Raw genomic sequence first — 14,664 nt, 5'->3', positions numbered from 1 at the left:
TCAAGCTCATTGCAATATCTTCAAAAGAGAAATTTCATTAAAGCATTTGGTAAAGAGACAGTTTGTGAAATGCTCACTTTAAGTACCCTTTACATCATCACACATTTAGATATTATCCAATTGAGCACTAAGACTAACAAAAGAACAGATGAAACATAGTAACGAAAATGGGTTAATCTAGCATTCTTTGTAAATCATATTCACATGATATCACATATTTATGCTAAGGTCACTAAAGAATCAAGAATAGCCTACAAATTAGATCCTACAAATAAAATGTCCTCCAAATATATCATCCATACAACCTCCAAAAAACTATTTACAAAAATTGTGTGTATCTAAACAATTCCATTATCTTCTTATTTCTAATCCAGACCGATACTACATAATCCCACCACACTGCCAACGCATCATCGTCAACTAGGGATTAAAGCTCCCTCGCTTGTCAACAAGTTGCCAGGTGACGGGGACCGCTAATTGGAGAACATATAACGGGCTGAGCAGACTCTTTCAAGAGCGATAGTAATGCAAGACTTGCGAGAGTAAAGCATGCGAGGCTGGATTACGCGCTTGACTTCCTCATCGATCTTTGACAAGCTATAAATACTTCCAAATCTTATCCTCAATGCAAGCCAGGAAATTGCTACTAATTTTTCTACAACTTGCAATTCGCTCAATGTGAATTTTAATGAGCTAGTTGAAAGTAATTACTTTTGAACATTATAAGGCTTGATTGAAAACAGTGTGGAGTATAGACTGTGTCAAGCATAATTATATGTATGTTAAAAATTACATGAACATACGTTCACATCCGAAAGTACAAATTGAATTTAGTTATTGCTCTTTTTAATTTTTAGATAGACGTGGGTTGATTACCAATATTAATATCAAATCATTAGTTGGCCGCAAGAAGACCGCAAAGGCTTGTAAATAGCAGTATTAGCCTTCTTGCAGGCCACCAATAAATTGGAAAAGTTTGCCGAACAAATATAATATAATATACATGCAGTCTCGATTTCTGCTGCAGAAAATAATGTGTTAGTATTGCCAAGTACACTCTTTTGAACCTTGAAAATGTTATTTTGTTTTTGCTGCAATCTGCAGGCTACCATATATCCCTCTTATTTCATTTTAGGATACTTTTCTTATAGGAAGAATAAAGTACTCATAGGCCAACTTTAAAAAAAGTTAAACTGATTCATCCAGCCCTCAGGCAATTTAGTTTCCCTTGATGACTTAATACCCCAAAGAATCCCTTCTCTTCCTCTTCGTAATTTTAATTGTTTCCAGAGTTGCCCACAAAATTTGTGCATTTCCTTGAATTGCGTGGTTTCAAAACAGTTCCAAGAACATTAAAAATAACAAAAAATAATAATAATAAGTAACCTTGGAAATCTTATGATTTTCCTACAACCCTCCCACTTCATCAAACTCTAATCGATTTTCTTGACTCATTATTAACAAGGTGGGTGCCTGGATATATGAGTAAGGAAACACGCCAAGGAAAGTTCCCCCTTATTTAAAACCAAAAAAGGGGTATGTTCTTGCAAAAATTATAGATTACTCATATACCACATGCATCATCTTATATCAAGTGGAAAGCCAACGGCACGTGGCCGCCCAGCTAGAGAGGTCTTCGACTTTGCTGGCAATCATGGCCGTGTGACTAAGACGGGCTGATTTAGTTGATCCTTCTAGTGACTCAAGCTTACATTGCCAGGCCACAAAGATGTCCTCAGAAAGACCCCTTGATCGTAGCTGAAGAGACGCCTAGTATCATTTCAAAAATGAAGTTTAAATGAACCTCCCCCTGGATTAGGAACATGAAGAGTCATACATTCCTCCAAGACTTCAAAAGACTTTCATATTCTGAGAGCTAAAAGGGCATTCGTTCATTGGTTTAAGATATGTAAGAGTTAATGTCCTTTTGGCTCTGAGTAGAAAATATCGAATTTTCCCCTTAAGGAGCTGTCTGAAGCAATGATTTGATCAAGTTTCACCAAATCTTCACCCTGTCTCACCTCTTCTTTTGTTTTCTCTGGAATTATTCCAAAGTTTTTGTTCAGAACTGGCCATTCACCTTACAGAGCCCTCCTTTGAATTAAGGGGCGTTTCTTATCACCCTTTGTCTTTGAGATCCTCACTTCACAAGAAGCCCACTGAAGCCCAGGCAAGGGGTGCATGTGTGGAAACACTAGGGCCAGAGAATAGTAGAAAAAGTAGATAAAAAAAGAGAAAGAGAGAGAAAGAGACATACAAAATGTAGGAGGCTCTTTGAGTAAAAAAAAAATTGTTATTTTTTTTTTTGAAAGTCACTTTCACATGTATAAGCTGAGCGTGATATATACTTCCATTCTTTTTCATTATCAACCTCCCCTTTCACGAAGAGAGACAACAATTAACTCCTCACGGATTATCTTTCATCTTCAATTTCTGAAACACACAGGGAAGAGAGGCACAAGTTGTGCAGGTATATAATTTGGAGAGAAGCCAAAGTTTCCTGGGGGTATTTCTCCAATATTAACTGACAGAGGTTTAATACCCAGCTTGTTGGGAAATGTGCTACCTTATGTCAACTTCCGTCATGTGAGTCAGAGACTAAAGTACAGCGATAAACAAAAATATTAATTGCATCATCAATTGTTTGAAAGTCAAGAGAATTATACAAGAAAACACCTTTGAAAGTTTTGATGTCCAAATAGCAGTACCTCAAGATTTGGACCTACATGTACATGTATATTTTATCAGGTGCACAAAAGAAGCCCCTGGTATTTTATATATTTATTAGTTGAAGGAAAGGTAGAAGGTACCAGTCCAAGAGAGAAACCAAGAACTAACTGGGCGGGGAACATTAACACATGGAGTGGAAGGACATTTTCAAGAGTGTACTATAGGGTGGCAGGAAATGATGTGTTGAAAAGTGTCGCAATCGACCTCCAAACTTGGAAAATATATCTTGACAGATTAATAAAAGAAGCAATATCATAATCATCATAACCATCACCATGACCATTTACCTTTAAAAAAAACATAATAGCTTCCTGGTATTTAGGATTCTTATCAATTCATTATCAATGATTATCACAAACGCCTTGACAACGCTTTGTTCATACTTATTTTTCTTGTTGACATCACAATGGAATACATATCATCCAAGAAAGTGCTTGACACTAGCAGGCCTCCGGGACACATGGGCACCCAACGTCTAGGTCCGGACCCCAAAAATTTCAGAATTTCCACATAGGGCTCAATGGATATAGGCAAAACAAAATTGCAGTCCAGACCAAACAACAAAAGCAGAGCCCTAGCTGTCTATTAAAGCCTGTCTGTACTAGTTTGGCCAGAAGAGATTAGACCACCCAGCATGGTCAGTGACAGGGGTTTATAATCTCATCAACTCAGCTCTAAATAAACATAAGAAAAAGAGGATCATGGGGGACCAATGGGCACCATTTAGGCATTGTTTTATATATAGAGGGAGCAAGTAGCTACAAGTAGTACAGCGGGGCTTTAAAGGCATTATGGACAAAGAAACAGGACACAGACTTCAGAAGACATCTTGAAAATATCAACAGGAAATGTAACTGATTCTTACAACAGGTCTGTGGGGGGACAGCTGATCGAGGGGAACACAGGCATTGTTTGATATTTCACTGTGTATTTCTTGAATATCTTTCCTTTGTTTAGGGTCGGAATTGAAAGTAACATTGTTTTGAGAGATATCTATAAAAAGCACACAGGCCTCATGAGTCTTTTAACAAAGCACTGCAGAATAGTGCAACTGTTTGACCTAAGACAGCTTCAGGACAGTCTGACATGAGTGGGAAACAAAAGAAATGTGCAATTTGAGAAAACTGAGTCAAAACATTTAGAGAACTGTCTCCAGTAAGTTAATACTTAAGCATAAATATCATAGACTGTTATTGTAGTCTTAAGCCTTTAATGCCACAAGTTTGTATAAAAACAAGATGGGTGTATCTAGTTGTACCCCCTTCTTTGATGGAGAGTGATTGGTTTACATAGCTAATTGATAAGTTAGCCCATTGACTACTGGAACCCTCAGGCTTCTGTATTAAGCCTATGGGAATTAAACAATTTAGTAGTCAACAGGTTAAATTATGGAGCTTACATGTATTTGTACCTATAAGAGGGGATATTTTTTTTCATTGAAAATGTACGTAATATTGTAAAGAAATATACAACCCAACAACTTTTAATAAACCTACCGGGTACTCAAATTATAAAGTGATATCAACAAAACCATCAGTAAAGTATAAGCTGTACATAACTGAACAAATGTTTCATAATATGAGCCAGTATCCTAGTTATTCAAAGGTACTCTAGACTTGCACCTTGATAAAATCCAGAAAATGTGCCAAAAACATAACTATACCTAGATTGAATTGCTTTGATCTCGGACAACTCATTTCCTTGTTATTCAGGTCTCATTGAGACTGAACAACAAATATGATTTCCATATCAACAAGCAGAGACAGCATGGGGTACCAGAGGGTTCAACCATTATTCTTACATGATTTCTTTCAAATTAAGGTCTACCGGGTAATGTCTTCTGTCAATATCTAGGCCTCTTCTTATAAAAAGTTGACATTAATCACAACTTATTTGTGACTGATATCAATCACAACTATGTAAATAAGAGATGGGAGACTGCATGCAAACTTGCAATTGATTTGAATTAATCGCAACTCTTTATAAGACAGGACCCCCTGGACTACTAAGTGTGTTTTATTTCATTAAATTTTCTAACACGAAATATAGATTCTCCTTGTGTCACCAAGCAAATTTAATGTAGGGCACCGGAAGTCAGATCTTGATCAAGTTTTCTTTTATTAGTGAGGGGTACAAACTTTAAAATAATATTCTTAACCTGTTAACTACTGAATTCTCTCATTTCAAAAGGCTTAAAACAGGGAGCACCCTGTTCCAGTAGGCAAAGGATTAATCTAATTCTTTTCTTTACAGACTTATCAAGATGTCTTCTATCAATATCTAGACTCCTAATCAGTAAATCAGTGATGTGTTTTATTCAATTCAATTCTCTTATTAAACATGTACATGTAGGATAAAAGATGTCTTTCATGTAAATACACAGAATTAACAGGGGGCACAACATGGGAAGGGGCAGACCATTTCCTACTTAGAAGCACTGAGAGAGAGGCACAAGCTTGGTAATCATTCTTGCCCTAATTCTTGAAATTGTATTTCTAGACTCATAGGCTATTTTTTAGATTACCTAAACTACTCTAAATGTTTTGAGACAAACAAAGAGTCTCAAGCTAAAATTGAACTCACAATATTGTTTCTGTAAAAATTTCTGTAGCATTACCCTGAAACAGAGGATCAGAAGAAAAGAATTCTTTAAAATAATTAATTAATTTTTATATCCTATATATCCATTATCATAATAAGCCCACATGCCCATATACTACTCATTCAGGTACCTTATGGAAAATCATGCCCCTCCCCCCCCCCCCCAAAAAAAAAAAAACCAAAAAAAACAACAACAACACACTTTCAGACAACATTTTAACCTCAGGTGTGAAACTTGATTTTAGGGGAACCTCAAACCCAGCATCGGGTTTCAAATTTTAGAATATAGACCAAATAGACTTTATCTAATATCTATATGTTTTTTAAAAATCGATCAGTTTAAAACTTCTTTCCAGTGACATCCATTGATCTCCTTTAATATAATATACATTTTAATTATCTTCTCTCATCTTTTCAAGGACAACATAAATCACCCATAAATCACAAAAAATAGTCACAACTGAATAATCGCCAATAAGCCAAATAGAAGAGGAATACATTCATAAAACTGTAGTATAATGCAAAAGAAAGCCTTGAAACTAATCAAATAATTGACTTTGTTATATCCATGCTTTCCTATCGGGACACTTGGATCAATCAAGGAAATCGCCGAGATACTTAAAAATGCCTTCCAGAGGAATGAGTAACTGGTAGCACCTTTGTCCTCGGGATATAACTTTTGTCCTGACACGACCATTAAGGTTTATTGACAGGAAAGGAGGAAATAGAGGCTCAGAATAATGTCCATCTGGCTACCCATCTTTCCGTAGTGCTTGCGAAGATGAATGTACTCCAAAGCCAGCAGAATCTATGGTTTCGGAGGCTAGGTCCATGTTTAGTGGAGAAAACATGAGGGGATTTTCATCCCAATGGTGTCGACTCTGTATTAGGCGTTAAAATATATCTCACTCCTCATCCTGATCCTTTCTTTACATAATTCTGTGTGTTCTGTCTGCTTTGAGTTATAAAATATTGTTTAGTTATGTTTGCATGTATATATTCACATTTCTATGTTCCCCACCTCTCTCTCTCTCTCTCTTTCTCCCCCCCCCCCCTCCCCTCACTCTCACTCTCACTCTCTCACTCTCACTCTCACTCTCACTCTCTCTCTCTCTCTCTCTCTCTCTCTCTCTCTCTCTCTCATTCAATCTGTTCCTTATCTCCCGTTCCACATCTTGCTCTATTTTGTTCAACATTAGCAATGTATCCAGCTCAGCTATCCACCTGTTTAAAGGAGCAAGGTGCCTGGATCATATATTGTTCTCGACCGAAGGCATCAGTGGACAGACCGTGTGGTCATGATGGTAGAAGAAGCAGTAGTGGTTGCGGTGTCTGTAGTAACATGTTGTGGTGATGGAGGTGGCAATAATAGGTCGTGGCAGCATCATTGAGCAACCATATCTCACCACATTCTGGCTTTCAATTACTCCTGCTTGTTCTTGACATCAACTTACCTCCATGCTCTCAAAAACGCTTTCATGGAAAAATCACTTTCTGTACGTGAGCCAGAAAACCCAGGAATTAACTCAGTAGATTGATGCCCTTGTGGCTGGCTGCTCTCCAACCTTTAATTGCCACTTTAGCAGCAAAATGTTATACAAAAGAAGAAGTAACTTTTTGTCTCTCAACAGTTAATGCAAGAAAGATGTACTTCAGGGGCTGAACTTGTGCAGTACTCAAACCATCAGTCTTACCTTGTTTAAGATGATCTACTTTCGGTAGTCCTTCTGTTTTGGTCCTGTCCTAGATATTAGTCATAATTACCTTGATGGGTTAGTCTAAATGACCATGCACAACCACTGATGAGCACACTCATACATAATCAATTATTCATTCAAGCTATCCATATCAGACACAAAACAAACAAACAAGTCAAGGCACACCAATACATTAACAGGTGGGCAAATGAATAGATACATAGTCAATCAATTCACCAATCAATTGATAAATCATACAGTCATGAAATATGCGACCCTTCAGCTCAAAACCGCAATAAGTCACCAGAAATTTGTTTTGTGAATTATGTTATATACTTTTCTTAAACCAGAGCTCCAAAACTTTTCAGTGACGTGTGTAACATTTTTAGTTTTAAAAAGCGAACCTACTTAATCATTGTGATATATATAAGAGCAATTAATAACATCAATACGAGGAAATCACCTCCAATCACTATTTTCAATATGTATTCCTAAATTGTTTGTACCGGTAACTGTTTATAATTGATTTGTAATATTTTGTTGGAAACATAAATAAATTGAAAATTGAAATAGAAATCGAAATTAACACCCCACCCTTTTGTCATTTGCACTCTTATTATAATGGTAACTTACTGGTGGGTCACATTATCAATCAACTAATCAATCAATCAATCAATTAATCAATTAATCAATCAATCAATCAATTATAAAGATACAGATAAATACAAACAGATGAATTGACAAACACACAGACATATACAGATGCACAAACAAACAAACAGACCGACAGACAAATGTACAATTCTGAATAAATAAATTTCCTCCACCACACCACATTTTGTGAAAGCATAAATGCTATTGGCTGACTTACTCTGTTTTTGTTCGTCTGCTTGATACCCAGATGGGGTAGGCTCCTCTGTGACTGTAATGAAAGAAAAAACAAAAGGATTAAATTTGTTTTATTATTAATTCCAATATTTCACACATCACTAGCTATTTCTTAGACTATAATAACAACATGTATTGGTGGATGCTATATATGTTGCTGGAATATTCTTTGCACTATGTAACAGTTAATATCATCAAAGAGACATTTATCTGAAATGAATTAGAAAGACATGTTTCTGAAATGGCAAGCCATTGAATTGACACAAATTAATGCTCTCATTTGTCAATACATTAGACAAGAAGAATTGTAGAATTACCATTTTTTTTTCAATTCATAATACAGAAAAGTGGTTCAGTAAAGGAAGGAGTTGACAATGTTTTCTATTCAAAAATAATTTCTTTTCAGACGTCTCTTTTTATCTAACTTTAGGGTGCCCTCTGGTACTTGCACTTGTATTATCTATCTACAAAAGAATTTTGAGCTGACATTTGAATTTAAATGTATAATTCCAGCAAGGAGCCCCAAACATACAGAGCAATAAACAATTTTGGAATGACCATCGAGATCCCTCTCAAACAAAAGTGATATATTACTTGCGACCATAGTTATCTTGTACGTTACTGTAATTGTCTCCTAATATTTCAGATAGAGACAGAAATTGGTTATTCAAGAAGCACAGTGTTAGTCAAGAGCAAAGATCTAGAAAGAAAAATGAAATTGCAAATTCCTCAAAGTCATTGCATATTCAAAGCTTCAAATTTCATTGTGTGGATCTCTAGACCAACATGATACTTTAATCCTGGTATAATATTGTGTGCACTAACAGCCAGAAGGGCATTAACTCTGTGTTAAATCAAAGAATTCAATGCCCTTTTGGCTATCAAATGATGAAACCATATTTGGTATTCTCATTATAAACATGTAATTATCTTTTAATATTGCCAACTAAAGTTACAGAGCTTTAAAATAGTCAAAATTTCAATGAATATCAAATTTAGAGATAGAGACAAATTTGAAAAGAATTATTTTTTCCTTTAGAAACAAAAATGGTCCTTAAACATTTTGAGGAACAATAAATGGAAATTAACAAAGAAAAAGCGGGCCTAAATCTGGAAAATAAGCTAGACTTAAAGGACTTTGAGTTTGTTCTATCTCTATAATGCTGTATGAACTTGAAGAAAACATTCACACATTTTAATGAGCAATATGTACATTCTGGACACCAGGAATCATGTGACCCAGTTCACATTGGAGCAGTTATTTCAAGAACTGTGAGAACCTTCAAACTATTTTAAGTTCTTCACGAGTTTGTAGAGAGATCTAATCTTGCCTGCAGGAAAGAACTAGGTTAGGTTCATGGGAAATTAACTTGTTTTTAATGAATGGTGATGACATAAAATTTTTTAAATAATCATTCCACAATTGATCAAGGGATTTTTCCAATACATAGGAGAGTTAATAAAACAAATTAAAACAAATAATCAAAACACTATTTGTGTACTTCCATCATTTAATCATTTTTCAAAGCTTTTTCTAATACGCCATAAAATGTCAACTCAAGGTAAATTTTGTAAATGCAAACCCTTTAGATATCTGCCTAGTGTATACCATTAAATAACAACCTTAAGTTTACAAATCTTTCTTTGACTTGAAAATTAAAAATGAAATAAGGAACCAGACAATTTTCAATTGTGAGCTAATTTTACTATCAAAAATATAGTACACTGACATATCTACTTCTTTTTGAAAATTTTTGATTACATTTCAAGTCACGTTACACCCCCATGTTCTCGCACATTGTTTTAAATTGCCAAATGAGAGGACAACCTTATTCTTAAAACTGACAATTACAACAAAGCCCTGTGACACGAACTCTGCTGGTGCACACTTGTACTTTTTGACATAATTATCCTCCCTATTGGTTTTCTTCTTCTTTTCAATTAGTTTTGGCTGGCCCCCACTATGCCATGGCATAGCGGAATTGGACCAGTGCCCATATGATTCATAATTGTTTTGTTTTTGTATTTCCAGGTTTCATCAGGTCAGCTAATTGTTGAGAAAAACAACAGTCAAATAACATTTTGAATAATATCCAGTTTATGTGGTGTGTATATATTGAACAATGTCTATTAAATTACTAAAATAATTTTGAAAACCATTATCCTTGATTTTATTTGGTAGCCAATGAGAATTGCTCCAAACATTCAATCCTCATCAGCTACCTATTTATTACACCTGGTGGAGAGATGTAACTGTAGATGAACTGCCTTCTGGTTGAGTAGCACCAGCCCTAGATTTGAACCCAGGACCTTCTGATTACAAGTCAAGACTACCAACCACTAAACCACAACACCACAAAACCACAAAACCACAATACAAGTCCATGTAATGATTTTGATACCACACATGAACACAGTGAAAAATAGTGAAACCTGCTGAAGAGATCTAATGTGTACAAAGACCACTTTTCTTTGATACATGTTTTGCTACTAAAGTGAAAAAAATTTAAGTGGTGAGCCACAAGAGAGATTACTTGTCTAATGCCTTTAAAAGAGTTATATAACCTGTAGATACAGACCACTTGCTTTTTGAGAATGTATTTCTTGTCTTCCTTGAAAAAAACTTTGTTGTTTCCACCATATAATATTAGCTACATTCGGGTATGTATCCATCCTAGGCGATGCTCACGGCACCTACAAAGCAGAACTATCACCCTGGCTATAGTACAGCTGCCCTGCGACACTCAAAGCTTCGAAGGAAATAAGTCATACCATCTACCCATTTCCTACACCTGAGTGGAGAGTGTTAACATGATAAGAATGTTCTCTTACAGAAAAGTGGCTACCTACCTGGAGTGGTTTCTTACGAAGAGGGGCCTGCTTTGCGTGTTGTGATTTGGATCGCTTTGGTTTTATGCGACCAACAAACATGAATAATGCATGTGACGCCATTTTTCTTTGTTTCTATTTCGTCTATGAAGAAATACACCGAGATAGAGAATGCAATCCAGCTCTATAACAGTTCAATTGATGCAAAGTTGTAGCTTCAATTATATATTGTTGCTATGTTAGAGATATTGCACTATGAGTATCTTTTCTTGAACATAAATGATGGTAACATGCTTGTAAAGTTTCACGAGTAGCAAACAATAATCCCTCTGACGTCTGCTGTAAAATACCAGAAATAAGGAAGGTTATGAAATAATTATCCAAGTTATAAGCTTGGACAGCACAATCGGATGGTGTTATGTATCCTATGAAGTTACAAGTGGATATCCAGATCACCAGATTGTTAGACCATTTAATAAATAGAAGGTGTTTTCAAACTAGTAGAGAATAGTTGACTTGGATAATGGTGGCACATTGATAGCCTCCTAGCTGTCAAAATTATCTCCATAAAAGGTTTGATAATAGGCAAGATAATAAGATGGAGGAAAATATAGAAGTAGCACAAGATGGAGAGATGTGAGAGTCCTTCTGAATAGTATGACGACAAAGTTCACAGCTGAAGACCTCTTCTCCTTGCTACAATATAATTCCTTTAAAGGATCCCCGCAAAAGTTCAACTCCAGGAATATATTCTAAGGCTTAAATTCCAGAACTGATGCTGATGTTCCTTAGCTCCTGGTGCACAGATTTCTTGAATAAATGAGACCTTAGCTGTCATCCAATAATAGAGAAAGTTAAACTCTGCAGCAAAGTCTTTCTTGTGTTTCCTTGTGTAAACTTTGAGAAAAGCCCTAAAGTATCTGAGAATCTGCCAAAAAATTCACTTGCAGTATATCCACAATGCTGAAATGATTAATTCAATAGTTGGCTAACAACCTATGGCGAGACGGGAACAAGAGTTTAATAAGAAATCCACACTAATGCCATTAGTTCACCGAGGAAATTCAGTAATGAAGCAAAAAACAAGACAGGCTTTTTAGTTTAAAGATTAGAAGTGAGAGAGACCACGAGAAGACTGAAAAAGTGTCTGCTGTGTTTGAAACCCAAACTGGAAACTTTCTTTATTCCTAGGGTAACAAGTTCTGGTATGAGCAGATCTTAAAGAAGTCGGCAAGGCCAGGTTCTATGCATAAGCGCAGCGGTGGAGTGAAAGAAATAATGTGTCATTAAGAAGCCCTTGAAAGAGCCGGTCGTCCCCTCCTCGCTTGTTCTCGATCACTGCGAATCACCGCCAATTCATGGGGACCCTCGCTAGCTACGCAGATCGTCATGACAACAACAGAAGCTGACGAATTGAGCTCTCTTGTCTGCTCTGTGCTCTGAGAGGATATCCATACGCAAGCAGAAGGGTGCAGGAGGGATAGAGAGGGGTGTAGGCCAGAAGAGGGCTAGCGTTAACGTAAGACAGGGTTTCCTGAAGAAGGGTGAGAGCCGATAGCAAGGGGAATAAGCTGTAGGGACTAGGTTAAAATCACATTAACCATGGGCTTGAGAGCTAGGTGATCCTTTAGCCTTGGCTCAAGATCAGTAATCTCAAGTATGCAATATCATAGATTTAAAAGAACAAACAATGTATGAAATTAATTGATAGCGAGATCATTCATGTCTATCTCTCCTTTCTCACAAGAGTCTCTCTTCTATTCCTTTCTTTCTTTTGCTTGTCTCTTTCTCTCTCATCTTTATCGCCCTCCCCAATCCATGAATCATACAATAAATATCTGCCCCCTTTCACTTTTCTCTCTCTCTCTCTCCCCCCCCCCCCCCCCCTCCTATGTTATCCAATATACCACACATACTGTAACATTACTCACTTCTCAATGGTACTCTGTAAGTAGGGTCTGAGCTGTAAGACTACGAAAGAGTAGCACATAATTATACAGCTTCAAAGAGTCTGTACTTCTTAGACTAGACAGAGAAGGAGAGGGAGCGGGAAGGGGGGGCTTCTCGGCCATCGTCAGCCACCGCGCTGAAAGTTCTGGGTAGTGTTTGATGAGATCATTTCCTACAGTAAGTCAAGGGGGGTTAGAATCCAAGCAAAATGGGGATATCCAGAGTGATCGCTCTGCAATTTCCAGGGGAAATGGAGCTATTGGATCATTTTCCTAGACAGGGAGATTATCCAGCGGACTTAGCAAATCACCTGAGTGAACAGGCAATTATGATACCTGTTGACTAATGTAGTCTCTCTATACTTTCTGATAAGAGCTTGGTACAGGAGCAGTCTAGTTTTGTTTGTTTGTTTGTTTACCTGCTATTTAAGAAAGGTGTGTATGCTTGTAAGTAAGCAACAACGGGACCCATGGCTTTAAATCCTCTCCAAAGGACTTGGTAATGAGGATTACTTGGTTTTGACTGGATTTGAACCCGGGACCTCCAGGTTACAAGACCACTAGTCTACCACTGAGCTATTGTGCTTCCTACTTCCCTCTAGTTCATAAAGTTGATTAACACGTTACGGAATCGATATATCTACAGCATAATACCAGGGATGTCATATAGGTCCTATTTATTTTTTAATGAAATAGCAATTTATAAGTATTTAGAACATCAAGAAAACAAATAAAATCAAAATTTGGGTAAAATAGTTCTATCAAATTATAGCATTTGTGGGATTTACCTCACAAGCGCTGTTACGATACACTCAGAAAATAAAGAAATATATAACCAGTAAATCTTGCTTTTAACAAACTAACAATAATAATTTTGCCTGAAACATTTTCCAAGGAGTTACGTGTCAAATAATCAAACACCTTTCATTTATAAGAATTTTATTATAATAATGATGTTTTCAAAATTACTTTTTACCAATTTCAGGCACATATCAAGTATACTAAAGTAAGCAAAATACGATATTAAAGTTGTCAAATGAAGTTTGTCATTTCTAGTCACAAATAAGAGTAGAATATAGATCTGAAAAGAAAAGTTAATTTCGTCCTCCAATTAGCATGAGGTGACTGACATAGCAACTACCTAATTACTAGCAGAAAGGAGACATTCTTAGTCACACATCAAATGAGTGACAGGAATAGTGGTATTCTTGCAATTGAGAAAATTAATTGACTTTGATCCTAAATATAGATTGTGACACTCTAAGGAACTGTCTCGTTATCTTCAATTCTTTCCTAATCTCTGTGTCTTAAATACTTCCAATCCTCGGTTTTATTATCCCCTATTCAGGTGACCTGATTGCAAATTGATGGATTATGAAAAAAGTGGGTATAAATGAAAAGCTGTTAATATACTCTTTTCACATTGGTTTTGCTTAACCCCGTACTTTGCTTAACCCCGGACTATTTTTTTGGCTTTTCACACACGCTGTTTTTAGTCCCGTACTAGCGCCTATTCCTGCTGTTCTCACTACATTTCGTTAACCCCGGATATTGTGTATGTTATGATTGGACATACTTCGCATCTGGCAAGCTGCGATACGCTCCATTGCGTAGTACCGGACTATTTTTCGTTTCTGTTCTCATTCATTTGCTTAGCACCGCAATTGCGGGGTTAGCAGGAGTTAGCACCACAATTGCGGAGTTAGCCCTGCTATTTTGCAGGGTTAGTTAACCCCGTACTATAGGTGGGGTTAGCCAACTTTAACCCACTTTGGTAAAAACCAGTCTGAACAGAAAGTGGAATAGGCTTAACCCCGTACTATAGATGGGGCTAAGACCCCCCCCCCCCCCCTTAACCCCACCTATAGTACGGGGTTAAGCAAAATATTGCCAGTGTGAAAACAGCATAAGTGTGTGGCTTCAATCAGTATTGGTAGAGATTGTTCAGTGATGAACATAATGTCTATTGT

General features: G+C 36.6%; 1 protein-coding gene across 1 annotated transcript in view; it reads right to left on the bottom strand.

Moving 5' to 3' along the window:
* Window positions 1-2,140: 2,140 nt before the first annotated feature.
* LOC115921590 overlaps window positions 2,141-14,664 on the bottom strand; it is a 57,644-nt gene continuing 45,120 nt past the window's right edge. Inside the window, exons 6-7 of the mRNA XM_030979187.1 lie at window positions 7,900-7,950; window positions 2,141-2,194 (exon numbers count right to left, since the gene is read on the bottom strand). Coding sequence (XP_030835047.1) covers window positions 2,141-2,194; window positions 7,900-7,950 — 105 coding nt within the window. The remainder of the gene's footprint in view (window positions 2,195-7,899; window positions 7,951-14,664) is intronic.

Source organism: Strongylocentrotus purpuratus, unplaced genomic scaffold (assembly GCF_000002235.5).
Source record: "Strongylocentrotus purpuratus isolate Spur 01 unplaced genomic scaffold, Spur_5.0 spur5_scaffold_10, whole genome shotgun sequence".
NCBI classification, from domain to species: Eukaryota; Metazoa; Echinodermata; class Echinoidea; order Camarodonta; family Strongylocentrotidae; genus Strongylocentrotus; species Strongylocentrotus purpuratus.
The sequence above is the reverse complement of the archived record's forward strand: the minus strand, read 5'-3'. Positions and strand labels throughout refer to the sequence as shown.